General features: G+C 48.1%; 1 protein-coding gene across 10 annotated transcripts in view; it reads left to right on the top strand.

Annotated features, from left to right (window-relative positions):
- The window catches only part of LOC133349890 (polycystin-1-like protein 2), an 85,588-nt gene extending 80,989 nt beyond the window's left edge, over positions 1-4,599 (top strand). For all 10 annotated transcript variants that reach the window (XR_009755996.1, XR_009755995.1, XR_009755994.1 and 7 more), the window contains 2 exons: positions 1,483-1,761; positions 3,354-4,599. Coding sequence is in view for 7 of the 10 variants with exons in the window: in XM_061563727.1 (XP_061419711.1) it covers positions 1,483-1,761; positions 3,354-3,766 (692 nt within the window). In the remaining 3 variants the exon portion in view is untranslated. The remainder of the gene's footprint in view (positions 1-1,482; positions 1,762-3,353) is intronic.
- The last annotated feature ends 11,910 nt before the right edge of the window (positions 4,600-16,509 follow it).

Below are 16,509 nucleotides of genomic sequence, written 5' to 3'. Positions count from 1 at the left end.
CACAAGCACTGCTTCCCCCCTATGTTCTGTTTGGAATTGATTAAAGCTACCATACTGCCTCTACTTGATTACCGTGACATTGTGTATAAATCAGCCCCAAGTACTGTACTGAAGAAGCTTGACTCAATGTATCACTCGGCCTTAAGATTTGCATTGAACTGCCCATATAGGACTCACCACTGTGATCTCTACATTGGGTCAAACTTAACATCTCTGAATGTTCGACGGCTTGTGCACCAGATCTTATTTATTCATGATGTACTTGCAAAAAAATCTGCAGATTACCTGCTGGATCTCATCTCTGTTTCAAAGAACAAATTTGACCTAAGGTCTACACTCATTTACCAGCTTAATATTCCCTATTGCCGTACATATACTGGAGGAAGGGCCTTTGCTATTGATGCCCCCAGGGTCTGGAATGCTGTTGCCAATAAATTGAAACTTGAGTCACTACCTATGAGATCTTCACTCAAAACTGCTCTAGAGGAGTTGTACACCCCTAGCTGCCAGTGCTATTCAGTGATCTAAAATAAAATGTTTCGCTCCGGATGATCGCTACAAAGTATGACCTGTGTTTTGATTTAGTGTGCTGATCTTAAAGGTGCATTGAAAAATTACAATACTCCGATTGATGCTCCTGCTGTTGTGGAGTGACTCATGCAGCCAGCTATGGCTGCAGGGTTTTGGTAGTACATGTTGTTTATGCCATTTATTGTGAAAATTCCGTCACAGTTCCTATGATTGCTTTTTCATTGCTTTCATGGCTTTATTTTGGTGATTTCGAAAAGTGTATTGGTTTAGCCATGTTTGTTTGTTGTAGTACAGAGTTAGACTGATGGCCTTAATCTAAGCTGTCTTGTGGTTGTTGTTGTTGTTTGACTTGCATCCCACTGAGATTTTTGCACACAGCGTTGGTGTACGGTGTTTTTTCTGCAATATTTTTGCTGTCTTTTCTTGGATTTTCTGTTTGCACTTAGTCACATATTCACTTTAAGATGTTTTTTGTTCATGTTTTTGTTTTTTTGTTTGTTGCGGTTGCACCCGATTCAAGAGCTGAATGGCTCACAGGGCTATACCTAATAAATAAACTTGAACTTGAACTTGGCAACTTGAAAACTTGCTCGCAGTGATGAAATATTTAGCTGCTTCTGCTTCACAAAAATATTTTGCTGAGTTGTTAATGTATTTTTCAGTTTTAATATTTTATCTTTTCTCACTTCTCCGACCAAACAATCATATTTATCTTTATGTTGAGTTTCATAGTGTCGACGTAGTGCTCACAAGCGCAGCCCAATTAGTGACCATGGGCCGGATAAATGTCCTCGGCGGGCCGCATGTGGCCCGCGGGCCATAGTTTGAGGACCCCTGGTTTAATACATTTATCTATTCATGACCTCAATTAAATTCCAACTGAATATTTAGAATAACGTTTTTTTTACCGTTTTAATTGCATTATTTAATTTTTGTCTGTCTCGTTTCTAGGTGTTGCAACACCACAAGGCCATCTCGCAGTGTTTTCTATACATATGAGTGAAAATATTTGGTTTGTGGTTACCATGGCTGCTTATACCTCAATTTCGGTCTTGAGCTTTTTTCTCTTGGGTGACGAAATTCTGAAATTTAAGAAAGAAAAAATGGCCTACTTTAGCAATGCCATCCATTTTGTGGAAATTACCAGCTTTGTCCTAAGGATAACCTTGGTCACAATTTATTACAAATCATATGTGGCTCTCAAAGAGACTCTTCTCAAACACACTCAAGGTATGTACAGTGAAGATGTTATCTAAATACTGTATAACTTAACATTGAACGGTTGTCTTGGGCCTCAGGGTAGAATTGTATAGTTCATTTACAAGGTAAAACTACTTATTATTCAAAAGTACTTGAATAGATCATGGAACAACCTTTGCCAGTACCAAAATATGAGAATAGATTTTCCCCTTTTTTCTGGCAACAAAACAGGTATTAAGATGTTAAAACATTCAACTGAATCCTTTCACAAGGAATCATGTCCGCATTAACCACACTACTTGTGGTCAGAATGCAAACAAAAAACATAGTCTGATAATATATGCATTGTCTTCAAAACTGATTGGTCCACACCAGAGACAGCTTTCTTTTGAGCCTAGTCTCAACGGTCTAACACCGTTGCCAGAAAAAAGGGGAAAACCTATTCTCATACTTGAATAGAAGCAATAAAAAGGATTCTCATATAAAAATATCCGTGTTATTTAAATATACATTGACTGTTATATATTCAATTAACAAAAAAAAAATCGAAATCCAGCCCAATTGATATATTTAAACAAATTGCAAATTTTGGGGAAATCTAAATATATTTAGACTTCACGAGACTATTACTATTAGATAATCCCTCATTGTCGCATATACAATCACATTTATTATCTAAAAAGTGATTTTCAGCCCGAAGCCAATGAGTTAAATTCCACGCACTGTACTTAGGGGGCAAATCAACCTAGAGACCAAGTGCTGCTTGTTGACTTCCACAAAGTTATTCTTATTTTATCGACCATGAAGTATGGACTGAGGTAACCCCGGATTAGGAAGTTAATTATCATCCTTCTGGCCTTGAGTTGTTGCAAATGTCTGATTGTTGTAAATTTCTGACCCACCCCTACTGGACATCTATAAAAAAGAGCTTTATAGTTCATTGGATTTCTCCAGGATAACGATTTTTTTTTTGTGATCTCGAATCACAGCAACAGCTAGCAGCATACATATGGAGATCCACAAAACATGTTTGGGACAACTCCACGATTCACGTGAAGACTGTTGGTCCCTGCGTATAAGCCATATAACCTGGACACCAGGCACGTTCATGATTCCATCAAAACAGGTCCAGACTCGCCTGGGCCGGCACGAGGCCTAGCCGAGAGCATCGGGCCCAGCCGGGGTTCAAGTTCAAGTTCATTTATTAGGTATAGCCCTGTGAGCCATTCAGCTCTTGAATCGGGTGCAACCGCAACAAACAAAAAACCAAAACATGAACAAAAAAACATCTTAAAGTGAAGGGGGGGCAGGGCACTGGGCAAATGACTCGGTACCGTAACAACATGCTGTGTTATCGCTGTTAAGATGTTAAGCTCCTATTATTAGTACTAAAATAAACACTAAACGAAGGCAGAGGCAGCGAGAGATACAACCACGAAGGGAAGAGGCAGCAAGAGGCGGCTCCATTCCATGGAGCTGCAGGGGGCTCGCGGCCACGGTGAGCGGTGTTCCTGCAGGGCTGCACAGCCCTGCTCCGGCTGAATAAAAAATCTGGCAAGCAGGGGTTTTACCGTACAATTACATTTGTTTAAATATGAACGTTCATATGTGTGATCTCCCAGATGGCAATGTGACCTTCGGCAAGCTGGCCTCGCTGGACGAGTGTCTCCGGGCGGTGCTGGCACTGCTGGTATTCGTGGAGTCCCTGAAGGTTCTTCAGCTCCTCCACCGTGGAGCGAGGTGGTGCCTGGCGCTGCCTCTGCTGTGCTGTGAGACGCGAATCAAGAGCCGACTGCTGCTGTTGGTTGTGCTGTTGTGCGCCTACAGCCTCTCTCTGCATGGCCTGTATGGCGCCCGCTCCTGGGCCCACTCCTTCCAGTCCGTGACCTCTGCGCTCTTGCGCATGTCCCGTCTGGGAGAGGCGCTAGGTGGCGGAGGGGCATGCGCCACGCTCGCATACCTCTCCTTCAGGCTGCTGTCCTTTCTCTTGCTATTCTCACCAAAAAATAGAAATGTTTCCCCACTCTCAGAGTAATGGTGTCCACCTAGCAAACCTGTGCTGTATTTCCAGTACAGTACTTTACAAACATTGTGGAAATGAAGCACTTTCCTATAGATAGAAAATGCTATATTCCTCATTGATAAGATTTGTTTTTATCCTAACTCCAGCAGTGACCTTTTGTTTAAAATATTTTATCGAAGTTTACCTCTTTGAGTTGGTTTTTGTTATTCAATTAAACATTCTCATCAGTAAACACTTGCAATTAAGTCTTGGGAATGCCTTGTTTCAAGGCAATGAACCGCATTCCCATGAATTGTCATCTGTATATCATGTTAAACATTGTCATTTCTTTTTGATTATCAATCTTTACGTGTTGATGTAGTCATGTAATGTTGACTAATGTAATTTCTCAATTATCCCCCACCGTCTTAACCGACACACGTTAGTTCTTGTTGTTGGTGTTTTCTACATTTAAGTTGAAAACCAATGAGTTGAAAACCGATGCTACAAGGCTCTCTGTGCATGTTACATTTGGCATGGTCATTTGGGTAATTGTCAGTGTTTGTAATATTATACATGTGGCGCACTGAAAAACACGATATGGCATTAAATTGCCAGGTTATTTAGATCCTGCCTTAGAGCACACATCACTATTTAGAGACTTGTCTATCTTTATGTTTGAAGGCATGTTTGATTGATAGGAAAAGTGTTGTCATTGCGATTCAGTGCACTAGTTATATCTACTCCTGAACATAAGACAAACTAATTTTATGATACTTATTCTGCTCGCTGGAAATTATAGAATTACAGTTTCATTGCACGTTTCTTTTATGCATGTATTTCAAACTTATTTTGCACTCTATGTAGCCAACCGTGCATCTTTAATAAAATATACGATTACGTGCCCTTACACATATATATTATTTCCTTGCCGTCCTACTGTTTGTCGTTTCTTGACATGCCCCATCACAGTCTCCCTTGAAAGTCAGGGTTAGATGGGTTACATTTGTAGCGGGTTCGATTTAGACGCACACCTTCTCTCGAGGCAACACGTTTATTTAACACTAACAGCGCACCGTAACAGAATGACCTGGGGTGGTGGCCGCCCCGGCTATCTACACGCTTTTGTCGAAGACTACGATCAGACCAGACAGCCACGTGCTGCCTGGCCGATGTACTTGAAGACTGGAGACGAAGACCCAGGCTTGGAGATCACTAGCGATTCCCAGCCACGAACAACCATGATCCCTCTCCGGGCCCCGCCTTATATCCGCTCCCGCGTGGCCCGGCTCCCCCCTTGGCCCCCCCCCCCCCCCCCGCCGAGTGCGAGGAGGGGGCTCCGCACATGCAGTACCACCCTTACCTGTTACTGACTTTATAGCGACATCTTTTATGACGCTACACATTTGTAGCCGGTCTGCCCTGTCCCTCTCCTTCCGCAAATCTTAACGAGGGGGACAGGTCAGCTAAACATAAAAAAATAATAACGTTCGGAGACAATGAGTAGGTACTCCGCGTTGTGTTCTGTCCTCCGAAGATGTGTGCAACTCCACAACAGCTGAGCACCAGAGGTATGTGGAACCGCAAAACTTTATTTCAAAGTGTTCTTCATAAGGGCATTTGCATATCTACAAAATGGCTGCACTGTGAGAGACCAGCATGTCAACGGTGGCCGTGCCAGTGAGACATTCAGCCTATTAAACAAACGAGAGCCGCCGCTACATCGAGGAAAAGGGAGCAGCGGTAGTTAAGTTAGGATGGAAACATCACAGCAAGGTATGACTTTACCTGGTTAAACACGTTCCTTCGGAGTGGGTAGGTAGGAACTTGGTTGGACAGCGCATTCGTGCAAGACAGACAGACAAATAATCCCTGGTGGGCAGTGTGGAAGCTGTTGTTCCTACCTGTATAAGTGTAGTGTATCGTGTCGTGTATAGTGTAGTGTGTAGGTTAAACATTGAGTTTTATAAGGGCACCACGGGGTGACCAGCCCTACCCCACCCAGCCCCACCCCACCCTCCCCACCCAGCCCCTACCCACCCAGCCCCTCCCCACCCTCCCCACCCTCCCCACCCAGCCCCTCCCCACCCACCCCACCCTCTTCCTCTTTACCCAGCCCCACCCCTCCCTCTCTACCCAGCCCCACCCCTCCCACCCCCAACTGAATCACCTTAAGGCTGGGAATGTTGAAAGAAACACGAGGCAAAAAGATCCGCTTTTATCTTTTCAAGGCTTCCATTTTATGAATGGAGCCACCCTCCCCCAGTTCCATTTTGTGAATGAAACATCGCCCGTCTCATTGGCCCAAGTCGCGGCGGTGCCCCCCCCCCCCCACCACGAACCCTCCCCTCTACCAACCCCAACCCACCGCTCCCATTGGTCGGCACCCCCGAGTCAATGGGAGGGCTCTGGTGGGGCGGGGCCATGCACGACAGACAGACAGACAAATAATCCCTGGTGGGCAGTGTGGAACTGTTGTTCCTACCTGTATGACGTCCTTCCAATGATTGCTCAGTTTGTACCCATCTTGAAGTTATGTCTGTGTTTATAAATCTGGATGGCTTCATAACAAATATTTGATGGTAGCCCGAAGGTTTGCAGAGTACCTTGGTCTCGGAAAAGACAATATCGTGTGAGCCCACCACGTTCAAACAGTGATCAGCCACGGCAGAGGTATTGGTTCTGTCGTGTTCCAAATCTGCCTGGTGTTCGCGAACATGGTCTGAGACATGTCGTTTCGTTTCCCCAATGTAATTGCTACCGCAGAAACAACTTAGTTTGTAGACACCAGGGTATTGTATGTCAGGAATCACATCTTTCACAGATGAGATCAAATCACAGATGTTGTGTACTGTGTTGAATCGAACCTGGATCTTGTGTTTGTTCAAGATTTTGGAAATATTTTTGGTAACCCCTGCTATGTATGGAAAGGTAGGTTTTGATTGGGTCCTCGGATGGTTTTCTCCCCATGGTTGGGGATACAGCTTTACGGATTGTGCGGTCCGAATATCATTTCATCTTGAGGGCTTGGCGTACGTGCACCAGTTCACTGGATAGGTGGTGCTGGTCAGAGATGCAACGGGCCCTATGGTGTAGTGTTTTGATGAGGGAATTCTTTTGGGCTGGATGGTGGTGGGAATCAGGCTTTAGATAGGAATCTGTGTGGGTGGCTTTCCTGTAGACAGAGTGTCCCAACGAGCCATCAGGTTTCTTCTCGGTCAAAACATCCAGGAAAGGTCGCTTGCCATTATTTTCCACTTCCATGGTGAATTTGATAGATGGGTGTATGATATTGATGTGGTTGAAAATTGGTTCAGTGCTAGCAGGCCATGTGGCCAGATGACGAACGTGTCATCTATATATCTATTCCACAAGTAAGGACGTAGGTTGGATGTCTGGATGGCATCCGTCTCAAATTTCTCCATGAAAACATTTGCTACCACTGGCGGTAAGGGAGAACCCATTGGGGTACCCTCATTTTGTTTATAGAATGTACCATTCCAGGTGAAGTAAGTGTTGGTAAGGCAATGCCTCACCAAAGTTGGTACATCAGCATTCAGTCCCTGTTGGACCAAGTCTTTAATGATTGCAATGGTGTCAGGTACAGGTACCTTGGTGAACAGCGAGACTACATCGAAACTGACAAGCAAATCATCTGGAGACAGTGATATGTCCTTGATTAGAGAAACCAAGTGAGCTAATGCGCAAGGCAAGAACATCATCAGCCATTATATCTGTGCTTTGAGAACTTCAATAAAGCATTTGACTCAGTCTAGCATGATAAGCTCCGGCGGACCACGATGGACATGGGTTTCCCACTACATCTGGTTGACTTACTGGCAAAACTTTATCAGAAACAACTTGCTAGAGTCATAGTGGCTGGGACACTATCAGAATGGTTCCGTGTCAGAAATGGAGTCAGACAGGGTTGTGTCCTTTCTCTATACTTATTTAGCATCCTGGTTGAAACGGTAATAAAAGAGACACTTGATGTTTTTTTCGGAGGAATCCACATTGGAACGCGACGAGTCACAAACATTCGGTATGCCGATGACATCATTTTGCTTGCTGGTTCCGAGGTGGAGCAGCAGGAGTTGACAGATAGCTTAGATCGGGTTAGTTGTCAGTTTAACCTCATCATCAATGTGGACAAGACCAAAGTTATGGGCAGTGATGAAGCAGCTTGCAAAATCTGGATACAAGGCATCCAGCTGGAGCAAGTAGACACCTTTCCATATCTTGGATCAGTTATCACTGAAGATGCGAAGTGTTCAAAATAAATTGGAACTAAACTGAGTAAGGGTCAGGCGATTGGGTCATCCATGAAGACAATTTGGAAGAGTCACAGCATCCCCATTGGAATGAAGATCAGACTTCTGCATGCCCTTGTGTGGCCAGTTGCTACGTATGGTTGTAAAAGTTGGACAATCAAGAAAAACGATGAAGCTCGAAGAAACGCCTTTGGACTGAAAAGAAAAGAAATCAATGAGTTCTGGAGAAAGCTGGTGTTGAAAGAAAACTTTTAGAGGTGATAAAATCATGTCATGGGAATAAATGGAACTCGTTTGAAAAATCTGATTATGCAAGACACAATACCTGGTTCACGTGCGTGAGGAAGACCAAGGATGACATGGATGAATAACATCAAAGCATGGACGAGGCTCAGGCTGGAACAGACAATGAGGATAGCAGAAGACAGAAGTCAGTGGCCAAGGATTGCCCATGGTGCGGCCAACCCTTGGATCAAGGATGGCTGAAGACAAGATAAACCATATTAATAATGAGGGAGACAGAGTTACCACTTGGTTCATAAAAACAAACAGGAGTCGATTCAGGGAAGTGCTTAACCGGATCAGAAAATAACCAATCATGTTATCTGTGACTGGGAACATAACTTGGACTGCTGGGTTTATAAGGTAGTGTGCAAAGTCGCGAACCAACATGGTCAATCCACTGCTGGATGAAGGCATCCCCAAGCTGCTGCCACTTCTCACGAGCTTGTGATGTGACAATCCACCCCGCACCTGCATATGGACGGATCTCATTATAGTAGACTAGCTGTACTACCCGGCTTCGCCCGGGACTTGTATCCACCACGGCCGGCCGCCTTTGTCTCCCCAGTGGCGATGTTAATACGCCACACCAGTTACTCGTTTGAGGCTGAGTCGACCTAGGGGAGGTTCAAATAATCGTCACCGGTGGTGGCCGTGAGCGGGAATGGAACTCGGTTCGCCGGGTTTGTAGCGCAGCGTAGCGTTAACCACTACACCCACCGCTCCTCACACACCACACACGCACAGACACACACACAGACACACACACAGACACACACACAGACACACACACACAGACACACACACACACACAGACACAGACAGCACGCTAAGCACTACACTACCGTTCCCCCTACACAACACACGCGCGCGCGTCCATAGGTACACATACACGCGCTTGCTGCAGACACACACGACTGTCAGGATGCGTACGGCAGTAAACGACTGAAAAAAGAAAGCGGCAATGCTGCGCGAGGAACGCCTTAGACCTGCAACACATTTGTGTAATGCGAGCGTAAACACACAAACACATACAAACACATACACACACATACATACACACACATACACACAAACACATACACACACATACACACACATACATACACACAGACATACACATACACACAAACACACACATACACAATACACACAGACATACATGCAGACACACAGAGACACACATAACACACATACATACACAGAAACACATACACACATACATACACACACATACATACACACAAACACATACACACACGTACAAACACACATACATACAGACACACAGACATAGACATAAACACATACAAAAAAAACCCACATACATACACACACAGACATACACACAAACACATACACACACATACATACACACATACATACACAGAGACAAACACATACATACACACACATACACACAAACACATACACACACATACATACACACAGACATACACACACATACACAATACACACAGACATACATGCAGACACACAGACATAGACATAAACACATACAAAAAAAACCCACATACATACACACACAGACATACACACAAACACATACACACACATACATACACACATACATACACAGAGACAAACACATACACACAAACACACACATACATACACACAAACACATACACAATACACATACATGCAGACACACAGACACACACATAACACACATACGTACACACGCATACATACACAGAAACACATACACACACATACATACACACACACATACATGCACACAAACACATGCACACACGTACATACACACATACATACAGACACGCAGACATACACATAAAGACATACAAAAAAACCGATATACATACACACACACATACACACAAACACATACACACACATACACACACATACATACACACAGACATACACATACACACAAACACACACATACACAATACACACAGACATACATGCAGACACACAGAGACACACATAACACACATACATACACACAAACACATACACACACATACATACACACATACATACACAGAGACAAACACATACATACACACACATACACACAAACACATACACACACATACATACACACAGACATACACACACATACACAATACACACAGACATACATGCAGACACACAGACATAGACATAAACACATACAAAAAAAACCCACATACATACACACACAGACATACACACAAACACATACACACACATACATACACACATACATACACAGAGACAAACACATACACACAAACACACACATACATACACACAAACACATACACAATACACATACATGCAGACACACAGACACACACATAACACACATACGTACACACGCATACATACACAGAAACACATACACACACATACATACACACACACATACATGCACACAAACACATGCACACACGTACATACACACATACATACAGACACGCAGACATACACATAAAGACATACAAAAAAACCGATATACATACACACACACATACACACAAACACATACACACACATACATACACACATACATAGAGACACACAGACATACACATAAACACATACACACATACACATGACCCGGCTTCGCCCGGGACTTGGATCCACGATGGCCGGCCGCCTTTGTCTCCCCAGTGACGATGTTCACACACGACAGCAGTTACGCGTTTGAGGCTGAGTCGACCTAGGGGAGGCCCAGGTCCGTTTCAAATAATCGTCAGCGGTGGTGGGCGTGAGTTGGAATGGAACTGGGGTCGCTCAACCAGCTTAATGACTATTTGTACAAAGAACATATAAAAAATCGATTATAATAACCAGGCTACAGTCCACATTATAGACTGGCAGTACACGCACTCAGCTTCATAAGCAGGCTAGAGTGTACATGATAGAGTGGCAGTACGCTCACCGAGTTTAATAAGCAGGCTACAGTCTACATTATAGACTGGCAGTACGCTGACCCAGCTTAATGACTATTTGTACAGTGAACATTTAAGTAATCGATTGTTGGCGCGTTGGGTTTAAAAGTAATATAAATTGCACACATTGTGGTGGGGGTGGAGTGAAGAGTAGGAAAAACTTTGATGAATTTACCTCAGAGTGGCGTGGTGGGTATCGAGGCCTAGTAGCGTGCAGAGCCTGCGGCCTCGCCAAAATTGTCCAGCCGGCAAAGGCAGGGTACGGGTGGCGTGCCTTCCCCCCCCCCCTCAGCGCTCCAACAATACTGTGTAATGGCTATTATTTAATTATTTACGGAGCCTATGAAAGTGGCGAAGGCGTGGCTAGCCGTTAGCAGGGGCAACCGCCGTCCAATGAAACTGCAGCCCTTGGCGAAGGCGTCGCTAGCCGTTGCCAGGTCCAATGAAAGCGGCGAAGGCGTCGCTAGCCATTGCCAGGGGCAACCGCCGTCCAATGAAAGTGCGTATGGTCCGAAATCCACACACACACAGACAGACATGCACGATTTTATATATATAGATGTCCTCTGGGACGCGATCCATTATTTGGCTACCACTCTGCTATTATTTATGACTATTGCCCATCAACATTTTGGCGCCATGTCCTGCCGCAGCCCTTTTGTCTCGGTTTGTTTGTGTGTCACCATGTCTATGTCTCCATGTCAGTGTGTACATCTCCGTGTCTATGTGTCTGCGTGTCTCTATCTCTTTGTATATTCGCGTCTATCTGACACAAGGAGATATAGAGAGACACGTGGGGATACGAAGACAGATACATGTCTTCAAAGACCCTTTGAAGACTTCCACTTATCCTTCCCCCTTGCTCTCTGACTCCCTTGTCTCTTGTCCTCCCTTCCCCACAGGCTTCCGTGCACTATCAATATATTTACCCAGTGGCTGCCGCTGGACACCACATGTAAATGTGTGTTATTTGCTGACACCGGAGATGAACATGCAAGAAACCTGATCCCTAACCACTACAATCACCTCAGCCATAGAAACATTCAACTTGATGCCTCAGTTTTTAAAACAACTAAATGATATGACATAGATATGGCAGCATAGAAGTAGAGTACAGCAACGGATTTTCATTGACCTCTGCTTCCCACAACATAACCCCGTAACCTACCTAAAGCACATGTTGTGCTTGATGGTTGCTAATGCAAGCACACTCATAGTGCAATAATTCCACGTCTTAACCTTTTATTAGTTGCAAACATAGATGATGTCCACTGTGTTATACTCAGGAATGTCCTCTCTATCTTGTCAAACGTCTGAGTGAATCACAGTGGAGAAAATCCCAAAAAATGAAAAAATAAAATGGCCAGCATCTCTTAATAAAAATTACCCTAACTTCATACCCATTAAAACTTAATGATAATCTAAGACTCCAATATTTTTACATTTTTGGGCATTTAAATATTGAATGAAATAAAAGTTAATTATATTGTATTTGTCCTTCAAAATTTTCCAGAGCAAGATGGCGGCAGCGCCGCGCAAGCTGGCGGCAGCAGCCATCTGCTCGATCCCTACTTTCCCTCTGCCATCACTTACCTCCTCTACCTCTCTATCCTTCTCTCTTCCCCTCTACCGCTATTATTTGTTTTATTTATAATTTTGGCGATACCTTTGTGTTTTTGGAGGCGCCACGTCTCCTGCCTGCTCCCACGCCCATTGGGCGTCCTCTCGTCAGCCTGGCTGCCAGCAGTTCCTCGCTGGGCCGCACCGCGTTGCCTGCCACGTGGTGCGGCCCGCGCCCAGCATCCGTGCGATTTCTGCGCCATCCCGCGAGACCGGTGGGCCACTCCGTCACCTGCGTCGAGCGGCTCCTTTTCCGGGCCACGTGGCCGCCGAGGTATTGGCAGCCCCTGGACATGGGGGCTTTGTGTGCTCTCAAGGATGGGAGGTCCGCTCTTGCCGGGGGAGTCTTCACCATATCAGCTTGGTGGGCACAGAGGGAAGCGTCGCGTCCATGGCAAGCAAGCCGGGCCGAGGCTGCTGGTTCTTCCTCGTCGCAGGCCCGGTCGGACTCCGCTGCTGCCCTGCATGGACGTTGCAGACATCGTAGGTGGAGCGGGGGACTCCATCGCCGTGGCCCCCTTTTCCATCCTGGCTCCAGCCCCTCGCAACCCCCCTTTGTTTTCTCAATGCAATGTTGGCTGATTACTTTTCAGCCCTCTAGCTTACTGTCGCCCCCCAACTACGACCAGGTCTATCCCAACCCCTCTTTATGAATCCATCTTGCTTTGCTGCATCAAAACTACACCATGTACAATAACCAAATTCTTTATTTCAAATCATTGTCATGCTATGTACATTTTTATAATTGCTGTAAAGTGCCTTGGTAAGGGGGCTATATAAATATTAAGTTTCAATAAGATATATTGGAAGCACAATGTAATTTCACCATGGAGCGGCCCTTCAACAAATTTAATAATGGCAGTGACTCTTAACTCAAAACAATGATATTCTTAGGTTTTTTCGGTAAAGTCACGTAGGTAAAAATTTAAATTAATAAAAGTAAAATAAAAATTAAATAAAAATCACGACGTTTCGGAGGCAACACAAGCTTCCACCTTCAGGTGGAACCGTCACAGCACGATAGCTGTATCAAGTAAGATAAATTCCAAGAAAACAGTCCTTGTATATATACTGGTTGAGGGTGGGAGGAGCCAAGGTAGGCCCTGAATATTATAATTGTGAGGTTCGGTGCGGCTGAAGCACGCTGTTAGGAATGAGCCTTTGTTGTGTAGACTGGTTGAACTCGGAGGTTCCAAGTGTGGTACTATATATATATGTAGGGGTGTCAGGGGAAGGATTCCCACCAATAGATGGGTTAGTGGGAGGGGTGATCGAGGAGATATAAGGAGAGAACGGGCGGGAAGAAGGGGCCTTTGGCGGGAACGATATTGGGACGGCTGGGGACAGGTGTGGATGGAAGGAAAGGAATAAAGGACGAGACCCCTGCAATCTGGTGTCGGCTCCTACTTTACATCTGGTGGCAGCGGTGGGATCTCATGGCTACAAAGAAAAATCCCCGCGGGAAAGAGCCAAGGGAGGAGGAAGCAGGGGCCGGGGATCCTTCCCATCCCGGGCAACAAGGGGGCCTGCTATCAGAAGCAGCAGCAGGGGGCCCGGATCGCCTGGAGGACCCCATGGAGGACCGCATGGCCCGCGTGGAGAGGGCACTCCAGGAGCTCCTACAGAGGCTCCCTATGGGGGGCCCGCCAGCACCGGGACCCCCACCCCCACGCGTACTACGGGAGGAGAGGCCACGGGACCCGGAGGCCGACCAGCCGGCCGGGCAAGAGCCGCAACCAACCTCGTCACACCAGCCGCCGCCGGTCCCGCCAAAACCCCCAGGGCTAACCACCCAACACGGAGAGCAGGTGGCCGGACGGCCGCGTCGGCTGGGGCCCGTCGACAAGTTCGTGGCTGAGGAAGAAGATTGGGAGGAGTTTGTCCGCCGATTCGAGGCTGCCTTCCACGCTCTCGAGTGGACAGACGAAGAGGCACTACGAGCGCTGCCATCCGTTCTGGGCAAGGAAGCACTCGCCTCTTACACCTCCCTTCCCTCGCACAGCAAGACCACGCTACAGGCGGCCTACGAGGCTTTGGGGGAGATCTATTGCCCGGCGGAAGGAGCCTTTAAACGGTTCCAGGATCGCCAGCGAGGGGCTAAAGAATCCCCTTTAGCCTACAGGGGTGCACTGCTCGTGTTGGCGAGGAGAGCTTTCCCTCGCCTGGCTGAAGAAGCGCTCGAGGACCTCGTGGTCGAGCACCTCATCGCCTACGCTTGCCGCGCCGGCTTTGTAATGCCCGTGGTGACGCCGGGGGAACGCACCTCGCTGTGGGCTGCCCGGACCATCCAAGCCCACGAGCAGGTCATGGGCCGGGCGCCACCCGTGGGCCCGGTGGCTGGCGCGGCGGGGGGGAACAGCCGAGCCGTTGCCGCGGCGCTACTGGGTCCAGCGACACCAACCGCCGAACCTGCACCGTCGCCACAGGCTGCCTGTGGGGCAGCTGGGGACGGACCCCCGACGTCTGAGACGGAGCCATCGCTGCGGGAGGTGTACGCGGCGATCCGGGGACTGGCGGAGCAGAGGGACCAGGGGCGCGACCAACCGCCGCGTCGCTGGCAGCCGCCTCTACAACATCGCGCCGAGCCCCCCCGATGGAACGCCCCGTGGGTCTGCCACCGTTGTGGTCGAGAGGGGCATGTGGCGAGGGGGTGCCGCACAGAGCCGGAGGCCGCCAACGTCACCTGGAACCCGCCGGGGCCGAACGCCGACAGGATCCAGGCGAGTGACGCCGTCCCGCCCGGCCTCTCGGTCGGGCCGAGCAATTATAATTCCGACGCCGCGAACTTACCGGGAGTCTCCTCGGGGTGGGCGCCGTCGGTGTCGTTCCCTGGTCCCCATTGTCCGGGTCGGGGGAAGGGGATCGTGCCGGGGATAGCGCCGGGGCCTGGGATTGCGTCGCGACCAGAAGTGGCGTCGCGACCCGGAGTGGCGTCGCGAACGGACGTGACGTTGCATCCGGGAGTGACGTCGCGGCCAAAAGTGGTGTCGCGGATCGCGCCGGGAATTGCGCCGGGGCCGTGGACCACGTCGGGGATCGCGCCAAGGCCGGAGACCGCGTCGGGAGTCGCGCCGAGGCCGGGAGTCGCGCCGAGGCCGGGAGGGACGTCGCAGGCGGACGTGACGTCGCGGGCGGAGGTGACGTCGCGGGCGGACGTGTCGTCGCGGGCGGAGGTGACGTCGCGGGCGGACGTGACGTCGCGGGCAGAGGTGACGTCGCGGGCGGGCGTGGTTTCGCGGGCGGGCGTGACGTCGCCGGCGGGCGTGACGTCGCGGGCGGGCGTGACGTCGCCGGCGGGCGTGACGTCACCAGTTGCCTGCGACGCCGGTGAGTTGCCAGGGGCAACGGCCCGGGGGCGGAGGCAGCACACAAGATTGACATTGCGCCCTGGAGCAGTTCCACGGGCCGCCTCGCCACCGCTTTGCGGCAGAGCGAGACGGAACCAGGGGGACCACGCCCCCGTGACAAAGGAAAGGGAGGGGAGAAGGGAGGGGCTCACGGGAAGGCCCACCCCCCAGTCCCCACTGCCCCCTACAATTGGGGGGGCCCCCCACACCACAAGGGGGGCCCATCCTACGTCACCAAAGGGGGGCAATTTGCACCACATAGAGAGCCCAGCCCGCAACCCAGGGGTAAGCCCACACTATGTAACAAGGGCGCGTTCACCCTGCTG

Source organism: Lethenteron reissneri, chromosome 32 (assembly GCF_015708825.2).
Source record: "Lethenteron reissneri isolate LAM-NWPU_2019-01 chromosome 32, ASM1570882v1, whole genome shotgun sequence".
NCBI lineage: Eukaryota > Metazoa > Chordata > Hyperoartia > Petromyzontiformes > Petromyzontidae > Lethenteron > Lethenteron reissneri.
The sequence above is the reverse complement of the archived record's forward strand: the minus strand, read 5'-3'. Positions and strand labels throughout refer to the sequence as shown.